General features: G+C 42.1%; 2 protein-coding genes and 1 long non-coding RNA gene across 4 annotated transcripts in view; 2 read left to right on the top strand and 1 right to left on the bottom strand.

The window, feature by feature from the left end:
• The first annotated feature begins 3,319 nt into the window (after positions 1–3,319).
• Positions 3,320–14,010, top strand: TOMM5 (translocase of outer mitochondrial membrane 5). 2 transcript variants are annotated; one of them, XR_014301733.1, is made up of 3 exons: positions 3,320–3,531; positions 7,497–7,792; positions 13,768–14,010. XR_014301733.1 is itself a non-coding variant. In XM_082694919.1 (2 exons), exons 1-2 carry the CDS (start codon positions 3,411–3,413, stop codon positions 7,529–7,531), a joined length of 156 nt encoding a protein of 51 aa, XP_082551045.1. In that variant the 5' UTR covers positions 3,320–3,410; the 3' UTR covers positions 7,532–8,126. The 2 variants fall into 2 exon arrangements, 1 of the variants encoding a protein (XP_082551045.1); XM_082694919.1 differs by lacking the exon at positions 13,768–14,010 and having other exon boundaries at positions 7,497–8,126.
• The window catches only part of FBXO10 (F-box protein 10), a gene marked incomplete at its 3' end in the record, with an annotated part of 69,984 nt that continues 56,709 nt past the window's right edge, over positions 7,669–20,943 (top strand). The window contains exon 1 of the mRNA XM_082694818.1: positions 7,669–7,792. The remainder of the gene's footprint in view (positions 7,793–20,943) is intronic.
• On the bottom strand, positions 7,874–20,921 carry LOC309846135. Its single transcript, XR_014301742.1, has 2 exons — positions 20,752–20,921; positions 7,874–11,303 (listed from the first exon to the last, which is right to left on the bottom strand). It is a non-coding gene; the product is annotated as an uncharacterized lncRNA (long non-coding RNA).

Raw genomic sequence — 20,943 nt, 5'->3', positions numbered from 1 at the left:
GAAGAGTCCAGGCTGTGGCACAGCTCACCCCAGTGCTAACTTCCTGAAGTGTGGGATTCCCAGTTGCCACACCTAAATGGAGGGCCAGTGGACAATACCACCACCTACAGGCCGTAAAAGGAGGAGCACCCAACAAAGAAAGAAAGGAGCCTAAGCTCTTTTAATGAGTTTCCTCCATTACCGGAGGAGGAGCCACGCAAGGGGAGGATGGTTGATCGGGATGAACATTTCTGGAGCAGAAAGAGTTCACCCTCCCAGATTGTATCCAGAACCAGTTCCTCACCTCAAGACCGACTGCTCCTTATTTCTATCCGCTACCTTCCTGTCTCTCTACAGGTAGGCTGGCAAGCACTACACCTTTCAAAGAAAATTGTTAGGAGAAAAATGTTGCCCTTTAACAGGTCAGTTATTTGCCACCCATCACCTGTCCAGTCAATAAGTGCTGCTTTATACAGCATTGGATGAATGAAGTCCAAGTGCTAAAAATTGGATCTTTTTACCAAGATAAATGATTTTTTTGTGAATTTCTCCCCTCATTGGTTCCCTGTGAATCCAAACAAGTTACTCAAAAGCATCTCAGTAAAGAAAAAAACAGCAGTTCTATATGAGAACTGTTTATCTAAACTTTGTCAGCATCGGGATCTTAGTTACTGGAATCACTTAAGAACTCATTCCTTTCCAGCTCATTTTGCCTCACTGTTCAGGTGGATGAGATATGCCTTATAGTTACAGTCTTTCTGGGCACCTGGGTGGCTCAGTGGGTTAAGCCGCTGCCTTCGGCTCAGGTCATGATCTCAGGGTCCTGGGATCGAGTCCCGCATCAGGCTCTCTGCTCAGCAGGGGCCTGCTTCCCTTCCCCTCTCTCTGCCTGCCTCTCTGCCTACTTGTGATCTCTCTCTGTCAAATAAATAAATAAAATCTTTAAAAAAAAATAGTTACAGTCTTCCTACTGCTGGCTACATGCTGGCTGTTTCGATGTCTGATCACACTTGATCATATTTTGACATCCACACACTCCAGACCAGAATGCCCTAGATGACACAATTAGAATTCAAAATGTTTAGACTTTTAGAACTGAACCAGACTTTCAAGGGCACCTGGGTGGCTCAGTCATTACAGCTGCCTTCAGCTCAGGTCATGATCTCAGGGTCCTGGGATGGAGCCCCACATTGGGCTCCCTGCTCTGCGGGAAGCCCGCTTCTCCCTCTCCCACTCCCTCTGCTTCTGTTCCCTCTCTCACTGTGTCCCTCTGTGTCAAATAAATAAATAAAATATTTTTTTTTAAAGTGCATTTAATCATGTCTTCTCCCTTTACGACTAAAGAAATGGAGTTGTACTGAACAGAGATGCATCCTTGGTCACATGGCTTGAGAATGGCAGTGCCAAATCTGAAAGCTATGTCTCCAGTCTTCCTGTCCAGGTTCTTTCCACGGCCCCTGCTGCCTTCCAGTGTCAGTGCAGTACTCTCAAAGTGTTGAATGGAGGATGCTCCTTGGGAACAGCCCATTCCATTCCAGAGCTGCTTCTAGTATTCCACTGCATGAATTATAGATAGAAGAGATTACCAAAGCCTGAATAAGGAGATGAGTTCTCTTTCTTGCCCCAACGTCTTGCATTCTGTCAATCAGGAAGGTGGGCAGCAATACTTTAGTTATCAGTTATTGCAGTAAATGACTGTTCTAAGTTATCCAAACCCACTGTTGCTATGCAGTATGTAGTCAGGAAGGCACATTCTGGGTTTTGCTTCTTGTTTTTTAGAGAGTGGGAGAAGGGAGGAGGGTAGAAGAGAAGGGAGAAAGAGAATCTTAAGCAGGTTCCAGGCCCAGCATGGAACTGAAGGCAGGGCTTAATCCAGCAACATCGAAATCATGATCTGAGCCAAAATCAACAGTCGGACACACTTAACTGGCTGAGCCACCCAGACGCCCCAGGTACATTCTGGTCTTGAATTATGTGAGCAATTCAGTCATGTGGTTTGTGTCTAAAAATTTTATATGGCTAGTTGGCATGCAAAATTTGGAGCTGCACTGTTTTGATGATTCTGTGACCGGAAATCTGATTGTACTAAACCTCTACCTCTTGACTCCAGTGATGCCCATCCAGGCAGGCACTAATGGTTAAAAGACTAACAGAGGAGCAGAGGCATGCAGGGGAAAGAGAGTGCATCTTGGCATTATAATGATCTGCATTAGAACCCTGCCTCTGCCCATCACTAGCAGAATGACTATAAGCAGTACACTTGGCTTCTCAGCCCCCTCTCATCTGTAAAATGCTGAAAGGAGCTCAACTTGTTTTTTATATACTGTATTATTGGGCCTATCTATAAGGATCCGTTAATGCCAGAAATGAGAATACAATAATAATATGGAGTTTAAAACTTTCTTATGTCTGGGTCCCACAAATCTAAATACAAAACCCTACTGTAGGGGTGCCTGGCTGGGTCAGTCAGTATATGAGACTCTTGATCTCAGGGTCCTGAGTTCAAGCCCCAGGTAGGGCATAGAGTATATATGTGTGTATATATATTTATATAAATTAGAATGGGGATGACAATAACATTAAAAAAAAATACTGCATGGGGCGCCTGGGTGGCTCAGTGGGTTAAGCCGCTGCCTTCGGCTCAGGTCATGATCTCAAGGTTCTGGGATCGAGCCCTGCATCGGGCTCTCTGCTCAGCAGGGAGCCTGCTTCCTCTTCTCTCTCTGCCTGTCATTCTGCCTACTTGTGATCTCTGTCAAATAAATAAACAAAATCTTTTTAAAAAATCATAAAAAAAATACTGCATATACTACTTGTGTAATCACAAGCAAGTTTCATCATCTTCATCTTTTTGTGTTAACTTTTGGAAAATTTTCAAACATGTTCAAAATAAAAAGACTAGGATCATTAAAATGATATATTAGTCAACAGTTTAAGCAATTTTCAACACTTTGGTAATATTGTTTCATTTCCCTTCCTCAACACTTTTTTCCCCTAAGGTATTTTAAAGTATATTTGGGCAAGTTGCTTTAAAGCTCTCTGTGTTTCAGCTTTGTCATCTAGGAAATGAAGGTTTGAATATCTAACCCGTGCACAGAACTGTAGCTATTGTTATTTATGGTGGTGTCTTCGAGCATCACCCCGTCCAAGGCGTAAAAGCATTTTGCAGCGCACCGCGCCCTGCTCAAGACAAACCTTACTCAACAGCCTGGAAGAACCGGAGTCCTGCGTGGCTGAGACTACGACGCCCCCTTCAGGCAGCCCGCTGCAGAACCTCTGGGACGAATGAGGATTGTCCCTCGCAGCTCCCCGTCGCCGCGCGCGAAAACGACGGGCGGGAACAGGAAATGGGATGGGGCCGGTTCCGGGTGCCTGGCAGCCTCTGAGGAGAGCGGAGCGTGGCACCTGGAAGCCGGGGAGGCAAAGCCGAGATGTTCCGGATCGAGGGCCTTGCGCCGAAGTTGGACCCCGAGGAGATGAAACGGAAGATGCGCGAGGATGTGCTCTCGTCCATACGGAACTTCCTCATCTATGTGGCCCTGCTGCGAGTCAGTGAGTGTCCTTCTAGGCTGCGGTCAGGAGACCCGCGGGGAGCTCGCGGACGCCACCCACCCAACTCTGGTTCTCGGGGGGCCCGCGAGCTGAGCTAGTTGAGTCGTCGCGGGGAGAATGGGAGATGGGGATCGAGATCAGCGGGCGCAGGCGCGACTTAGGGTCTGCGGGTCAGGGTCAGAAGTACACGCGGCGGCCGGGACTGCGAGGGTGATCATCCCGCCTCGCCCTGCGGCAAGAGCTTTTGAATTGAAAGAGCCTCACTCAGGGTTTATTATCCCCTCCCCTGCACTCCCCTCGGCTCCCCTCCCGAGCAGCTCCCTCGTTTTGCCGACCGAAGCTGAGAGCTGGAGTAGAGAAATGGCTGGCTCAAGGTCATTCAGCGATTCAGTGAATGTTCTTGGTCTAGACTCCAGAGCTCTTAATACCAGGTTTCCTTCCTTCAGTGCTGATCTCTCTGAAATACAAGGTTTGCTTCTTTTGCTTACTTGAACAGAGGGTGAAGTAAATAGTTGTTTCTTACTTTTTAAAAAAATTTTTTGAAGGAATGAGAAGAAAGAAGTAGGCTGTAGGATTAATAATAATAGCTGAAGTTTTATTTGAATTTACGTTTGGCAGAAGCTTATTTGAGTTAGCCGGTCTTGACGGTAACGCTTTGAGGGAGGCCGGGCTTAGCATTCTGTATATCATTTTTTGCGAATGAGAACTCACCTTTCAAAGGGGGTCTTAACACAAAATATCAGAGTTTAAAGGGACACTGAATATTAGAGAGGGGTGCAGCTTTGTAGGTCACTTATGTAGTTTTACTGATACGAATCTCAGAAGTGACCTGTGCCCCAATCCCCGATTCTCCGTTCAGTACTCTTCATTGCACCTTGCAGTGTATTGCTGACAAGTCTGGGTGGAGAGGCTGGGATGGTTGAAATAAAGGAAGGCCATACCAAGGTCATCCCGTAGAAGGCTCAAATTGGGTCTAGGCCAGAGCTCACTGAAGCCTGGTACCCTGTCCCTGGCTATGGTATTACCCTGCGTCCCCAGGAGAGGGAGCCCTGCTGAACAGAAACACCAATCCTCCTCCTTCAACGGCTTTTTGCAACTCCCAGCTTTCTCCTCTTCCTTTTTTGTTGACTTAGCTGCCAGTAAAATATTTGCTTCTTTTCAATCTTTGTATCTCATATGAATTGATTTTCTTTAAAAAAAAAACCAAACATACAGAATACTGTCCCACATTACCACTTTTTAAATGACAGTGTAATTCACATAGTATACAGTTCACCAATTTAAAGTGTACAGTTCAACCTAAGTGTCTCTTGATAGGTGGGCAAAGAAGATGCGGTGTGTATATACAATGGAATATTACTTAGGCATAAAAATCTTGCCATTTGCAACAACATGGATGAACCTGTAGGCTATTAAGCTGAGTGAAATAAGTCAGAGAGAAATGAATACCATATGATTCCACTTATATGTGGAATCTTCAAAAACAAAATAGAAACAGAGTGATAAATACAGACAACAGACTGGTGATTGCCAGTGGGGAGTAGTGTGGAGGATATTGAAATAGGGGAAAGGGTTTAAAAGGTACACACTTCCAGTTGTGAGAGAAATAAGTCACGAGTGCAATGTGCAGCATAGAGAATATAGACAATACTGTATTAACTTTGTGTGGTAGCTAGACTTACTGTGGGGATCGTTTTAAAAATATTGAATCCCTAGGACATATACCTGAAACTAGTAGGATACTGTATGTCAATTATACTTAAATAAAGTATTAAAAGTTCTTTTAAATAAAGAAGAAAAATTTAAAAAATGAAGAGCATGTAATTTAGTGATTCTTAGTATAGTCAGAGTTAATGCATTTCAGAACATTTTCTTTACCTACAAAGTGGACACCATGCCCATTAGCTATCATTCCCCATTTTCCCCTTCACTTTCCCTTGGCAACCACTAATCTACTTTTTCTTTATGGATTTGCCTATTCTGGACTTTTCATGTAAAAGGAATTTTAGAATATATGACCTTTATGTCTAGCTTGTTTCGCTTTGCATTATGTTTTCAAGGTGTCAGTATTTCCTTTTTATTGCCAAGTAATTCCATTGTGTGGATATGCCACATTTTGTTTATCCATTCATTTGATGGGTGTTACCGTTTTTCATCTGATAAGAATTAGAAATATCTGATAAGAATTAGAAATATCTGGACATACTTCTACTTTGTCAGCTTTCAGCAGATCTCAGTATCTTCAGTTTAATGTCAACAGTATGTTTCATTACTTTAGTATGTGTATTGAGAAAGGGGATCCTTCTGGCAGCTTTTTTGGTCTCGGCCCCTTTTATTATCTAATTTTTAAAATTGTGGTAAACTACATGGAACAAAATTTATCTTAACTATTTTAAGTGTACAGTTCGGTGGTATTAAAAACATTTGTAATGTTGTACAACCATCACCACCATCCATCTCCAGAGCTCTTTATCTTGTAACTCTGAAACTTTATGATTTTGACATCTCTTAAGGCTCTCATAGAAGTGAAATCAAATAGTATTTGTCTTTTTGTAACTGGCTTGTTTCACTTTGCATAGGGTCCTGAGGTTCATCCATGTCGTAGCATATGTCAGAATCTCTTTCGTTTTTAAGGCTGAATAATATTCCATCATATACCACATTTTGCTTATCCATTCATCCATCTTTGGATCCGAATTGTTTCTACATTTTAGCTACTGTGAATAATGCTGCTATAACATGAATATGCAGATACCTCTATTTTTTATTTTTTGAGGACCCACCATGCTGTGATCCGTAGCAGGTGTACCATTTTACATTCCCACTAGCAGTGCTCCAGGGTTCCAGTTTTTCCATATTCTTTCCAACAGTTTGTTAGTTGCCATCCTAATGGTTGTTAGGTGGTATCTCATTGTAGTTTTAATTTGCATTATCTTAGTGATTAGTGATAGCACTTTCAAACAGACAATAATAACACTTCATTAGATCCCTATGACTATATTTTTATTTTCTAGCCATTTCGGTTTGTATCCTAGTAGACCCTTGTAAGAACTAAAGTAGGCCTGTATCATAATGTGATTTGGATTGCATAAGTGATGCATAGCTAATTAGTGGGAGAATCAAAATCTGTGTCTAGCTCTTCTGCTTCCCCAGTGCAGTGCTGTTTTCTCCCACCCTCTGCTTTTCTCAAATATGTGGGGTTTTCTTTCTTTTTAAAAAATTTTTTAATAAACATATAATGTATTATTAGCCCCAGGGGTACAGGTCTGTGAATTGCCAGGCTTACACACTTCACAGCACTCACCATAGCACATACCCTCCCCAATATCCATGACCCCACCACCCTCTCCCGACCCCCTTCCCCCCGGCAACCCTCAGTTTGTTTTGTGAGATTATGGGTTTTTCTTTTTAATTATTTATTTGAGGAGCAGGATGCAGAAGGAGAGGGAGAGAGAATCCCAAGCAGACTCTGCTGAGCAGGGAGTGTGATGCAGGGCTCAATCTCATGACCCTGAGCTCATGACCTGAGCTGAAATCAGGAGTTGGACATTCTACTGACCTGAACCCAGGCACCCCTTAAATATGTTTAAAAAGGTGAAAAAATGCCAGTTTGTTTCTCCTAGCATTTTGTTTCTTTGACAGTTAAATCACCCAAAGTAAAAAGTACGGTCTCTTGAAGGAGGATTGAATTTACTTTTAGTGGTCCTGAGAGAGAGAACTACCTAAAGGAAAGATTGTATATGGTGTAAGAATGAACCTTAAAATAGTCAGAGTTTCATGACACTGGAAAGACAGTGAGTCTCTTTTGCTAAGTTATGCAGGGAGAGGCTTGGCCATAATTTGGAGTCATTTTAAAAATGTAGTGAACTAAACCTGTAAGACACCCCTCCTCCCCCGTCTTATAAATTCCGTAATGTAACTTGTGGGCTAATAGATCTGAAATTCTGGGTTTATTTTTCTTTCAGCACCTTTTATCCTAAAGAAATTGGACAGCATATGAAGATGGGCAACACATGTGAATGCATGATATGAGGAACCCAGCTACAATTTCTACTCCTATCTTCAAATGAATAGGCCCAGAAATATGTAAGAGACTCTTGGATTGAATGGACATAAAAATTCTACTTGTTAAGAACAAGTTCGGCTCTGGTGACTGACCTTCATAGCTAAAATTTAAAACTACTTGGGAAGTAAAGACATCTTGGGTCATAATACACCCATATGCCTGTGATGTTCAGCCTCTGTGAATGTTGATATAATTGTAAGTAATGTCAAAGTCCATTTTCTAGCAAGTATTAATTATAAGGGAATTATGTGTACAATAGCACTGTCTTGTTAGTCATTTCTGTTTACCTTTTTTCTTCTGCCTGGAGTATGTATGTTGAAGAATTCCTTATGATTAGTTTTGTTTTACAGAAGCCAGCACACAGCCCCAACAACACTTGAGCACAGGACCATCAGTCTATATTTTTAATTAAAATAGCGACTAAGGAAAAAACTGGGATTTTATTTCTCTTAACCTGCTTTTTGCTGCAGACCTCTTTAATATTGTAATTATTACAAACTACATTAAATTGAGTTCCTCTTGTTTTGGACTGAAGGGTTGACTGACATTATTTTATTGTTAAGCAGTCTTTGTGAAAGGCAGCATTGCTCCGTGATGCTGGGAATCCATCTGTACCACCACCAAAGGAAAAAATGTTGTTTTATGTCCATTCTCTAAAGTTATTGGGGGAAGAGGACAGTCCTTAACATTCTTCCCGGATACAACTGCAGTCACCTCTTTTTAGCTAATTGTATCGGTATTTACCTTCATGTCTCTGAATAGCATGATTGTATTGTTATTTTATGATTTTTCTTTTTAGACATTGTCTACTGATTTCTCCATGTGTGGAGGGATTAGGACTCTTTCCTTACCTACGTCATTCTTACCGTTTCTCAGTTCTTCTTCCTTCCGATGTACTTAGTGTGCTTTTGTGTGAATCAATTTCATGATGACTCTAAATGCTGTTTGTTTTCTTTTTTCCTGTACGTAGTTTTATTTTTCCTCGGCTTTGTTTTCTATAAGCTTAAACTAAATCAACTAGACCCTTTGCCATATATCTAAATTGATCTCAGTGTTCAGTTTCACTAGGCATCCTGTTTCATCTTGGCACATAAGTCTTTCCTGGAGCTTTCTGACCTGTCCCAGTCTGGACTGTGGTCTCCTATGCCTTAGGTGTAGTGCTGTGTTCTGTGATCTCCACTCACTGGCAATTCCAGGAATTCCTTTTCCTCTTCTCCCATGTTGGATCTCTTTTTCTGTATCTTGTTTACTTTATCTCACATCCGGAATGCATTTGAGTCTCTGTATTGAGTACAGTACCTCTGCTCATAACTGCCTAGCATCCCCAATCCAGAGAACCCTCTATTTTACCCTTTTCAGAAAACAAATGTCTAATTTGGGGAGGGAGGTGGGCAAAAGAGGCCGCTTAGTTAGCTACATAGAGTTGCAGAGAGCATTATGAGTACTTAAATCTTCCACCAGTCCTTATTGTAGTGTCTACCCCTTTGCTCCTACTTCCAAAGGTAGTGGAAGACACCAGTTCCTAAACCTTATAGGGATTCTCTGATGTAAGTTGGGTTGTTTGTTTTGCTTTTCTACTGCTGACTCCAGATGTTTTCTTGGAGCTACCATGTTATTTAATTGTCCATCTGCTTTCCAGCTTCTAGCTTTTTGCTGCTATTATCTCCTTTCTTTTTCCATTCTTTTAGATTTATGCCTTAAGACAAAAATCTTTGGGGCGCCTGGGTGGCTCAGTGGGTTAAAGCCTCTGCCTTCGGCTCAGGTCATGATCCCAGGGACCTGGGATCGAGCCCCGGATCGGGCTCTCTGCTCAGCAGGGAGCCTGCTTCCTCCTCTTTCTGCCTGCCTCTCTGCCTACTTATGATCTCTGTCTGTCAAATAAATAAATAAAATATTTTTTAAAAAAGACGAAAATCTTTGCTGTCATTTAATGGAATTTCAGGAGGCAGTGGAAGCAGGTGATCTACCATCTTTACCCAAATAGCATGTATTTTTACCCTGTGATGCTGTATTTCATTTTGGTAATTTATATTCATTCCTGTCCTAAGGAGTTGTATTATATAGCACCATGGTCACCGTTATTGGCTCTAAAGACAAGCAGATGTGATTTTGTGTCTTGATTCCAACACGTAGTAGATGGAGGACTTTTAGCAACCGAACCTCTGTATCTCATTTTCTTCACCTGTAAAATTAGGGTGGGGGGAACATTTGTCTACTTCAGAATGTGTAAGGATAAAGTAAAAGAATACAAGTGGAGCCATGAGTGCAGTGCCTGACATTTGGTAAATGCTATTTATTGTGGGGTTTTTTTTAAGGTTTTATTTATTTATTCGACAGAGATCATAAGTAGGCAGAGAGGCAGGCAGAGACAGAGAGAGGGGGAAACCTGATCCCCGCTGAGCAGAGAGCCCAATGTGGGGCTCGAACCCAGGACCCTGGGATCATGACCTGAGCCAAAGGCAGAAGCTTTAACACACTGAGCCACCGAGGCGCCCCAAATGCTATTTATTGTTAATGGTTAGTGTTTGGTAGAAGGTGATTAGAAGTGATTTGTGCTAGCATTCACTGCATTAGTAGGTTTCATTTATATTTTCAGATGTTGTGAGATAGCATGTTTATATTTTAATTGTATACAGACTTCAACATTAGCAAACACTTAAACTCACTAATAATTGTTAATTTTACAGATGAGGAGTTTGAGACTCTGGAAGATTTGGTAGCTAATAAATAGTAGCTGTCCAAGATTTAGGGGCTTTTAATTTTTTATTTATTGTATCCTATCTTTAAGTGCTTTTCTTGGGTTGTATGATTGTTATCCTGGATTCTAGCATATGTTCAGGCTAGAATAAGGGAAAATGTGATGGTGCAGTTTTTATTGCTGACTTTTTAAAATTCGGTAGGGGGGATATCCAATACTTGTAATAAACAATTTGGACACAGTACATCAGAAAACATTTGGCCTTGTGTATATATTTGGTTTGAATGTGTGATGTGAAATAGTAAAGAACCATAGCAGATTTGAGGTTTGTAAACTTAAAATGGAGCATAGAAAGAAATGCAGATAATTGAGAAAATGCTAACCCACAAACAGGTTTTGTAGAGGGGTCTGATCTTAGAATCTTGCTCCTCAATTAGGGTAGTGTTCTTCCTGCTACCACTGAGTTTCTTTCTTCTTCTTCTTCTTTTTTTTTTTTAAGATTTTATTTATTTATTTGAGTGAGAGAGAGAGATCACAAGTAGTCAGAGAGGCAGGTAGGGGTGGAGGGCAGCAGGCCCAATTGGGCAGAGCCCAATTCAGGGCTCGATCCCAGGTCCCTCAGATAGTGACCTGAGCCGAAGGCAGAGGCTTAATGCACTGAGCCACCCAAGCACCCTGAGTTTCATTTTTTAAACTGCTTAATCATTGTTCTTTGAAGTTCTTCGGAGAAGTAAGCTTGCATTTCAGTTACAGTATATTCAGTAGTTTACAGCTGGGCAAACTTGGGCTAGATTTGGAAGGAAGAACAAGTGTAGGAGCGTGAACGTTTAGGGATGCCTGGGTGTCTCAGTTGGGCATCTGTCTTCAGCGCAGGTCATGATCCCAGGGTCCTGGGATTGAGTTCTGCTTCAGGCTCCTTGCTTGGCGGAGAGCCTGCTTCTCCCTCTGCCTGCTCTTCTGTTGCTCCCTCTCCTTGTGCGCGCTTGCTCGCTCTTTTTCTCTCTCTGTCTGAAAAATAAATAAAATCCTTTAAAAAACAACTTTAAAAAAAGCGGGGGGAATGTGAACTTCCCCCCTCCTTTGCTCGACTAAGCATATCTCTTTACCTATAAGATCAGGCACCAGAGTGTTGTAGATAGGACAGCTAGACATTTTGACCTTCTGTGAAAGGTCAGATGGTAAACACTTCAGACTTTGTGAGCTCTGCGCTCTGTCAACTCTTCCTGCAGTGTGAAGGCAGCCATAGACAATATGTAAACCAGTGCAGCTTTGCACTGTCAGCAGCCAAATCTCTTAGTTGCTGGGGGAATGAGTACCTTGGTCCTAAAGCTGAGATCTGGGTCTTTTACCACAACATCCACTGTAGTCTTCTTGAATCCTCACCCCTCCCCACCTACCATGCCATTTCTCTGCTGTCTTTCATATTTAAATGCCTCAGTAAAGTGGTTTATTTTCATATCCTTTCTCTGGTGATCTCTTGAACCCAATCCCAGTAGGTTTACATCTCCAACGATCCTCTGAAACTGCTCTTGTCAAGGTTAACACTGACCTGTCTCACTCTGTCTGTAGCACACAACACACTGTTTTGTTATTGTAACCGCCTTGCAGACCTTCCAGAACACTAGTTTCCTCATTTTTCCTCTCTCCCCCCTTTCTATCCCACTTAACCTCTCTTCTTCAGATTCTTTTGTAGGACCTCTTTATGTCTAACATAAAGGACCCTAGGCTTCATTCCTCAGAATTCTTTCTCTCTTTTTTTTTTTAAACTGTATTTCCTGCTTAAAATTCTCTAATGGCTTTCTATCTCACTCAGAGGAAAAGCCACAGTCGTTCTGGGTGTCCACAGGTTCTGTACAATCTGGTCCTCATTGTATCTCTGAAATCATCTTTTTTTTTTTTTTTAAGATTTTATTTATTTATTTGACAGAGAGAGATTACAAGTAGGTAGAAAGGCAGGCAGAGAGAGAGAGGGAAGCAGGCTCCCTGCTGAGCAGAGAGCCCGATATGGGACTCGATCCCAGGACCCTGAGATCATGACCTGAGCTGAAGGCAGCGGCTTAACCCACTGAGCCACCCAGGCGCCCCTCTGAAATCATCTTTAATGACTCTTCCCTCTTTCACTGCATTCCAGCTATACTGGCCTTGCTTCCTCAAACAAACTAGACATGCTGCCTCTGGGCCTTTGCACTATTTTCTCTGTCTGGAATGCTCTTCCCTTAGATTTTCAAGTGTCTCACTCCCTCTCTTTCAGGTCTCTGCTTAATGGCATTTTTTTTTTCAGTGAGACCTTTCCCAACTCCTTTATAAATTACAGGATGTTTCATCTTGTGAAAATCCAGCAAGTTGTATATTTAAGATATGTGATTTTTCCATAGTTACCATTTCAAAAACTTTTTATTTATTTATTTATTTTTAAGATTTTATTTATTTGTTAGAGAGAGAGCACAGGCAGACAAAGCGGCAGGCAGAGGCAGAGGGAGAAACAGGCTCCCTGCCAAGCAAGGAGCCTGATGTGGGACTCGACCCCAGGACACTGGGTTCATGACCTGAGCCGAAGGCAGCTGCTTAACCCACTGAGCCACCCAGGCATCCCAAAAAACTTTTTTTAATTATAACCTCTCCAGTACTCCGTAGCCCCTCCTTTATTTTTCTTAATGGCACTTAACGTATTTTTCCTTATTTATTTTGTTAGTTATCTGTCTCCCTTCATTTAATATATGTTTGGTAAGGATAGGGATTTCATCCGTTATGTTCACTGTAGTATCTTAGTACATAGAAGACCACCTAGCACCTCATAGGCACTCCGTGTTCATTAAATAATAGAATTAGAGTGGAGAAGTTTTTAAGTAGCTATGGGAAGTGCAAGAGCAAGCTAACAAGAAAGAGCTAAACTTGTCAGATGAGATTAGTACCCCAATTAAGATAGGAGATTATGCCTTTGCAGTGCCTGAATGTGGGCTTTTTGTCTAGCACTGCTCTGCTCTCCAGAGGCAGGCTTGGAGAAGGTGGAGAGGTGGGTTCGTCCAGGTTTGGGGCTCGCCACATGGCTGAGGTGAAATGACAGGGTCAGGGAGGGATTGAAATAATGCACAAGAACATCTAAAGGGATCAGGAGGAAACAGCGGGAAGGAGCTGATGGACAGAAGAAAAATAGTGCTGCTGAGTTCAACTGCAAAAGTGGGAGTGGCAGAGCAGTAGCTCTAAAGCCCTCTGTATGCCCCAGATGTTTTTCCTCTACTTTCCATGGAGGTAAAGGGTCCTGTTCTGCAAAATAAGATCCATTCATTTTGTTTTTGTTTGTTTTCTGAAGGGAGAAATCTCACCAGTGTGTGGCTTTTCAGGCTGCTGGCGCAAGAGATGGTACATTAGAGTTTGTTGGTTTCACGACTAAGTATGTATGGCATGGTCTGACTAGGACCACATCTGACATACTACCACAACTTACTCTCCCCCAATTTATATGTTCATTTAGGAGGAAAGAAAATCTCCAATTGCAGATATGTTCATGATACCAGGAGACTGAAGACTAATTTTTATGGGACAGTGCGGAAACATGGAGACTCCTACTGCGTGTGTTACAGCAGTGGGGAGTTTATAAGATGCTTTTCTTCGCAGAAATCAAATTGCGTTGCCTGTAATCATTTGAGCCGATGGGAGAGAAGCAATACATAGATAATTTAAAATAATAAAAATATTGCAAAAATGTTTTAAGAAATGTGGTAGATAAGAATTAGAGCAGGGGGGATGCCTGGGTGGCTCAGTTGGTTAAGCAGCTGCCTTCAGCTCAGGTCATGATCCCAGCGTCCTGGGATCGAGTCCCACATCGGGCTCCTTGCTCGGCAGGGAGCCTGTTTCTCCCTCTCCCTCTGCCTCTGCCTGCCATTCTGTCTGCCTGTGCTCGCTCGCTCTCCCTCTCTCTCTCTGACAAATAAATAAAATCTTTAAAAAAAAGAATTAGAGCAGGGGAATGTAGGAAATGATCAAATGAATTGCTCATCTTCATATTTGTAAACTTCAGCTTTTATATAACTTCAGTATACTTCTGAGTACAACTTAATAGGCTTACTATTGCATCTTTACATCAGTTAAAATTTATACTCAATTTTCATAATAACCATTGTTTTCATTGGTTTCAAGCAAATAAGAATCTTCACTGAACATGAAAGTGCAAGTAAGATTTTAAGCCTACTGAATCTAAAAAGTTACTAATAAAATATTGTTACTAGCTTAGTGAAATAATGATTGCTATTAAAATGTTGAGGGAAAAGGCATTGAGTTCAACATATTTTTCTTCTTTATGTTAGCCTACACTTCTCTTAGCAAGCACTCTTTTTTTTTTTTTTTTTAAGATTTTATTTATTTATTTATTTATTTGTCAGGAAGAGAAAGAGAGAAAGCACACAAGCAAGTGGAGAGAGAGAGGCGGCTACCTGTGGAGCAAGGAACCCAATGCGGGACTAGATCCCAGGATCCTGGGATCATGACCTGAGCCGAAGGCAGCGGCTTAACCCACTGAGCCACCCAGGTGTCCCAGCAAGCATTCTTTTTTTTTTTTTTTAAGATTATTTATTTATTTATTTATTTGACAGACAGAGATCACAAGCAGGCAGAGAGGCAGGCAGAGAGAGAGGAAGGGAAGCAGGCTCTCTGGTGAGCAGAGAGCCCGACATGGGGCTCGATCCCAGGACCCCGGGATCAGGACCTGAGCTAAAGGCAGAGGTTTTAACCCACTGAGCCACCCAGGCGCCCCCCCAGCAAGCATTCTTAACTAAACTTTGTGTTAGCTAATACAGATCAAATATTATTTATTTCCTTCTTCCTGATTTGTGTCTAAAAAAGATGGTAAAGTAACACATTTTTAATACTTGTGTGTTGGGACTCTAAGGTAAATGTGTCTTCCTGTTCATGAGGAACTGATCTGTTCACGTGCAATTTTAAGAGTAAATGTGTGCGGGGTGTCAGATACCTGGGAATCAAAGGATGCATACTAAGAATGTTTGGAAGGATTTTCATACACAGGTACCTCTTGGTGGTGGGCTTCCTGCCACAGGAGAGGCTCAAGTATAACAGGAAAGAACACTGGTAGTGAGTATGTTCTGTAAGGCAATGCCAGGCATTGTGTACAGAGGTGCTTTCCAAAACAAGCTCCATACCAAATCACATGGGAAGCTTAAAAAAAAAAAAAATCTACTGAATTAGAATTGGCTGTGGATGGAGCCCAAGAATCTATTTTTTTTAAAGCATTCAGGTGATTTCATTGGTCCAGGATCTGCTTTGGGTAACACATAGTGAGTTGACCTTAAGGCCTCTTCCAATTCTGAAATTCTGGACTGATTTAGGAATAAGAGTCAAAACTGAAAACAAAATCAATTTTAGGTTGCATTTGTAAATGACAACATTAAGGTCTCCAGATCTGACAGAAGCTTCAAGAGTTGCCAGCTTGCCAGAGTCGAGTTTGGTAGAGTACTAGAGATGACTAGAAAGCCTGCCATGAGAGAAGCGGTTGAAAGAACTATAGGTATTTAGCCTTGAGAAGACCTAACGGGGAGTCTGATTGCTGTTCTTTTAAACGAAAAGTGTATTGTTAAAAGACTTGTTTGGGCAGGCAGATTAGGATAAAGGTTTGGAAACTAAGAAGGATTCTTTCTCGAAGTCCCTAACAGCTACTGTGACCAAGGTGGGCTGAGTCACAGATGGGACTCTTCACTGGAAGCGAGTAAGAATTTGAACGTGGATACTCTATAGCAGGAATTGCTATTATGGGGAAATAAGGTTTCTGTTGTCTTTTTCTCTCTTCCTGAAAGACTACTTGAATACAAGAGCTATCTCACGTTTTTCTGTCCCACATAGAATCTACAAAGAAGGGACTGAATAAATGACTGCTGGATTGGAGGTGGAAAAATTAGGAGCTTTCTGGGCAATACCTCTTGTATAGGCCTCAGAAAAATAATTCCCATTCTGTTTGGTGGAGGTGTTCACATGCACAGATTTTATTCAGTGACTACAGAGGAGCAGGCAGGCACTGGTTGCTGAGTGATGAAGAAGGGAATTCAGTCATGGTACATGTCCTTAAGAAGCTTACAGTCTAGGGGCGCCTGGGTGGCTCAGTGGGTTAAGCCGCTGCCTTCAGCTCAGGTCATGATCTCAGGGTCCTGGAATCGAGTCCCGCATGGGGCTCTCTGCTCAGCAGGGAGCCTGCTTCCCTCTATCTCTCTCTCTGCCTGCCTCTCCATCTACTTGTGATCTCTCTTTGTCAAATAAATAAATAAAATCTTAAAAAAAAAAAAAAAGAAGAAGAAGCTTACAGTCTAGCAGGGGAAGCAGACATAACCTAATTTCATCAATAATTGCATATTTTATAAACTGCTGCAGGCTGATGCGGCGGTAATTGTGAGAACTTGAAATAGGGGAGCCCTGACCTGTTGGGCTGGGCGGAGGCCGGGAGTGCTCCCTGAGGAAGTGATTCATCAAGTAAGATTGGATGACTAGCAATTGGCCAGATAAAAGAATGGGGAGACTTCGAAAAAGTATTAAAGCCTATTTAAGGAAGAAAGAAGGCCAGTGTGACCCAAGTGTGTTGAGCATAGAGGAGCCAGAAAACCTGCAGTCCTTTCAAGAAACTCCTGTTTATTTTATTCTCACACTTTAGTCTTAAGAGAGATCACACCCTGACATCTGCTGGCTAATGTATATACTGCAGTTGCAAATTACACCAGAACAACCATCATTAACCTATTTTCTTGAAGTCTACAGTAAGAAATGAAAATAAAGCACCACGTCTTTTCCCTGTTCTGCATTATGGACATCATATAGGAGACAACACAGTTGTGATTTACAGTCTACTTGCATGAACTCAGTATTATGGATACACAAAGGTGGTGCCACTTGCCTTGTACAAGTTCACGAACACATAGAAATCATGTATATAGAGACGGAAAAACATTACAAAATCACCTTGTCTTATAAACCCACTATCTGATGAAATGGTTTATGAAACATTCTCAAACTGTTATCTTCACAAATAAAACACAGCTGGCTTTAATGCAGTAAGCATTCTAAGGCTAAAGATGTGCTTTAAGCGTGTCTGATAATTTTCATTTTTTTCCCAGCCACATTAGTAATAGTGTGTTCATTTTCCACTTATGTCTATAAAGGACAAAAACACACACACACAAAAATAAAAACAATATTACATAAGCAGCTGTACTGACAATGATACTGCTGCATTTCAAACTTGTGCTGGCAGCTGGCTTACCACGCAGTCGTTTGAAATGTCCATTAATCAACTGGCATTAAAAAGGATAAACTTGGTGGGTGCCTGGGTGGCTCAGTGGGTTAAGCCGCTGCCTTCGGCTCAGGTCATGATCTCAGGGTCCTGGGATCGAGTCCCACATTAGGCTCTCTGCCTCTCTGCCTACTTGTGATCTCTCTCTGTCAAATAAATAAATAAAATCTTAAAAAAAAAAAAAAAGGATAAACTTGGTGAACCAAAGGGTGATTGAACGATATCAATATGTAACGTAAAAAACGGCTTGTTGGAGGGTAAGGATTTATGTGTTAGGAAGAAGCACTAGCATCAGGAGTTAAAAGTCCTAGGTAATAGCTTCAGTTCTGCTCTTAATTATTATTATTATTTTTTTAACTTGAAACACCCAAATCCAGTTTAGGTAGATTTGGAGAGAAAAAGAACTCAATGAAAGGATTATAGATATTTAGCATCATCAGGAGGCCTGGAGAATCGGTCTCAGAGACTAGGCACCTGGAACATCACCCATGGTTACTTGGTCACTCAACACAGTCTGGTGCAGTGAAGATGCCACCGTCTCTGCTGAGGATTAGCTGCCACGACCTAACCAAAGCCACAGGCCCAGAACCCTGCAGTTTTACGACAACCGGTGCTGCTGTAAGAACTTCATCTTGCTGTGTTTGCCATGCTTACCAAAGAGAATTATGCCAGGTCTCCACTTTGCTGTCTCTGGCACCCCATTCATAGTCCAGGGAATATTTGTAGTGTCAGGGTCACGTGGAGAAGCAGAGAAAATACCTGGATCTCAGCCTTTATAGTGAAAGGCATGCTCTGATTCCTACCCAGCAAGCTTGAGGATGGGGAATTCCCAAGTGTAGGGAGTTCAGATAACCGGGCGTCCGAAAAGGAGGATACATCTACTACATTGACCCTGGACAAATCACACAGCCTTACTTTTCTGTAAAGTAAGGTCAGTGAAGTTCACATGGCTGAGGAAATGCTATATGTTTACCTATTCATTTTACAATAATTACCAACTATGCTGGGCTGCAAAGGTGAACACATCCTCTCTAGTCTAACGGAGGAGAGAAGTCAGGAGACCAGCAAGTGGGAGGACAGAGGCATACACAAAAGAGGTGCAGGCAGAAAGAAGGGAGAGCCCAACTGCAGTTTACAAATGATGTTCTTTTATTTAAGTACTTCAATTTAAAATCATTTTCCACATTACAGGTGAGTCTTGTGCCATTAATGGTGGATAGCACACTCTTGGGAGAGAGCTGCTCTTGCACTCTTGAAGGGCTTAGCTGTTCTATAGAAACACCAAAACAATGTTGGCTGGCACAAATGCAGAAAGTCAGGCTTTTTGATTGCTTATTGACATATATCTAGACTGCCAGTTTCATACAATGGGACAATTTTCAAAGGATTAAATGTGTCATAGCTTCGCCAGTCATCAATAAGATAAATCATCCAGCTCACTGTAGCGGGAACCACCCCTGTTCTGATCTGACCCAAGTCAGAGTGCTCTTTCTACTCTATCTGGCTACTATGTGTACAGCTTTGTGTCTCTGCTCAAAAGAAATTGTTGGCTTTAGGTTTAGGGTGGTTTTTGTTTTGTTTCAATTTATAAAGAAAAGCGGCTGCATGGTCACTTGGACCTCATCCAGAATCTGTAATACCAAATTCATCATGTGGTAATAACAGATGGAACACATTTTTATGAAATACATTTTATAGAACCAGGAGAGAGATCAATGGGACCAAAGAGTCAGCTCAGTCCAGTGCAAAAATTGTGTTTTCACAGGATTCTCATGTTAGATTTCTATAGCTAACATTCTCCTACAAAATCCAGGGGTCTATGGGGAGCCTGGGTGGCTCAGTCCATTAAGTATTTGACTCTTGCTATTAGCTTGGGTCGTGATTTCAGGGCCGTCAGTTCAAGCCCTGCGTTAAAAAATTAATTAAAATCCAAGGGTCTATATCCAACTGCTTGTTTGATCACTTCATTTTGGTGATCCAGGTATCTTATATTTAACAAATGCAAAATTGATTTCTGGATCTCCCACCTCCAAATACGTTCTCCTTACAGTAGTTAACCATTTCAATAAATAGCAGCTCCATGGGCCCACATCAAACCGGTTTGATTCTACCTCAAAAAAAGTATCTCAGATTCATTTCTCTATCTTCACTACCAATACCCCGGTCCAGGTCTTAACCCTGCTTCCGCTCTTTTATCTATTATCCACACAGTAGCTGGCCGTTTTTTAAAAAAAGTTATCAAACCCCTCTCCACCACTTCAATGGCTTCCTTTTACATAAAATTTTAAAATCCTTATCATGGCCTACTAAGTGCTGCATGATCTGGCACCTACCTACCTCTTTAACTTCACTTACAGTGTTCTCTTAATACAATAAGCTTCAGACAAACTGGACATCTTCAATTTACCCAAAAAGCAATCTTCTTTCCTCTGCCCTGCCTTGCCTTGCCTCACTCACCCCCCCCCACCCCCACCCCCACCTCCCCGCTAAAAACCTTCACTCAGGCTTTCTGTGCCTCTTTTACATCTGGCTCACTCCTTAACCTTCCTCTGAGAAATCTTTCCTGACCAACCTCATCTTGCCCCATAATTTAAAATTAGGGTTCCTTTGGTGAACTTACCATGATTTTAAATACACTTTTTAAAAATGATAGTGATTAATGACTACCTTATCCACTCAAGAACTCAAGAATTAACTTTAGGAGGACAGGAACCATAGAAGTTTCATTCATTTCTGTGCCCATAATAATCAACACTGGCACCAACAACTAACACATGTGCAACATTTACTGTGTGCCAGGCATTGCGTTAAACACTATACAAATAATAATTTATTTTTTAAAGATTTTTTTATTTATTCATGAGAGAGGCAGAAGCAGCCCCACCCCCCACCCCGCCCCGCAGAGCAGGGAGCCCAAGGGGACTGGATCCCAGGACCCTGGGATCATGACCTGAGCAGAAGGGAGACGCTTAACCGACAGAACAACCAGGCGCCCCACATATAATAATTTAATATAAACTCCCAATAGATTGGCCTACAGCCAGCGGTCAGTTTGTTGAATGTGCTCCTGCGTGCACACCCACGAGTTGCTCACCACCTCCTGGGGCAGCCCATTACCCTCACAGATAACTGGTGACTGGAAGAGTCTTCTTGGTATTGACCCCCGCATACCTCCCTGCAAATTCCACCCACTGATTCTATTTCTGCCCTTCTGGGGCCACGCACGCACTGGAAGCCGTAACCGTCCTTTCCACAAGCTCGACTTGGCAGCATCCGAAGCGTCTCCCTGGCGTCTCCCTCTCGCTCCCCTCCCCGCTCCCTCCCTGCAGAGACTCCGGGTTCGTTTTCCCTCTGCGGTGGTCT

Source organism: Mustela nivalis (genome assembly GCF_964662115.1).
Source record: "Mustela nivalis genome assembly, chromosome: 13".
Classification (NCBI taxonomy): Eukaryota; Metazoa; Chordata; class Mammalia; order Carnivora; family Mustelidae; genus Mustela; species Mustela nivalis.
This window is presented reverse-complemented; position numbering and strand designations above follow the sequence as displayed.

Coding starts and splice junctions, on each gene's coding strand:
- TOMM5 (XM_082694919.1), top strand. CDS start 3,411: ATGTTCCGGATCGAGGGCCTTGCGCCGAAGTTGGACCCCGAGGAGATG. Junction 3,532..7,496: donor TGTGGCCCTGCTGCGAGTCA/GTGAGTGTCCTT, acceptor TTTTTCTTTCAG/CACCTTTTATCCTAAAGAAA.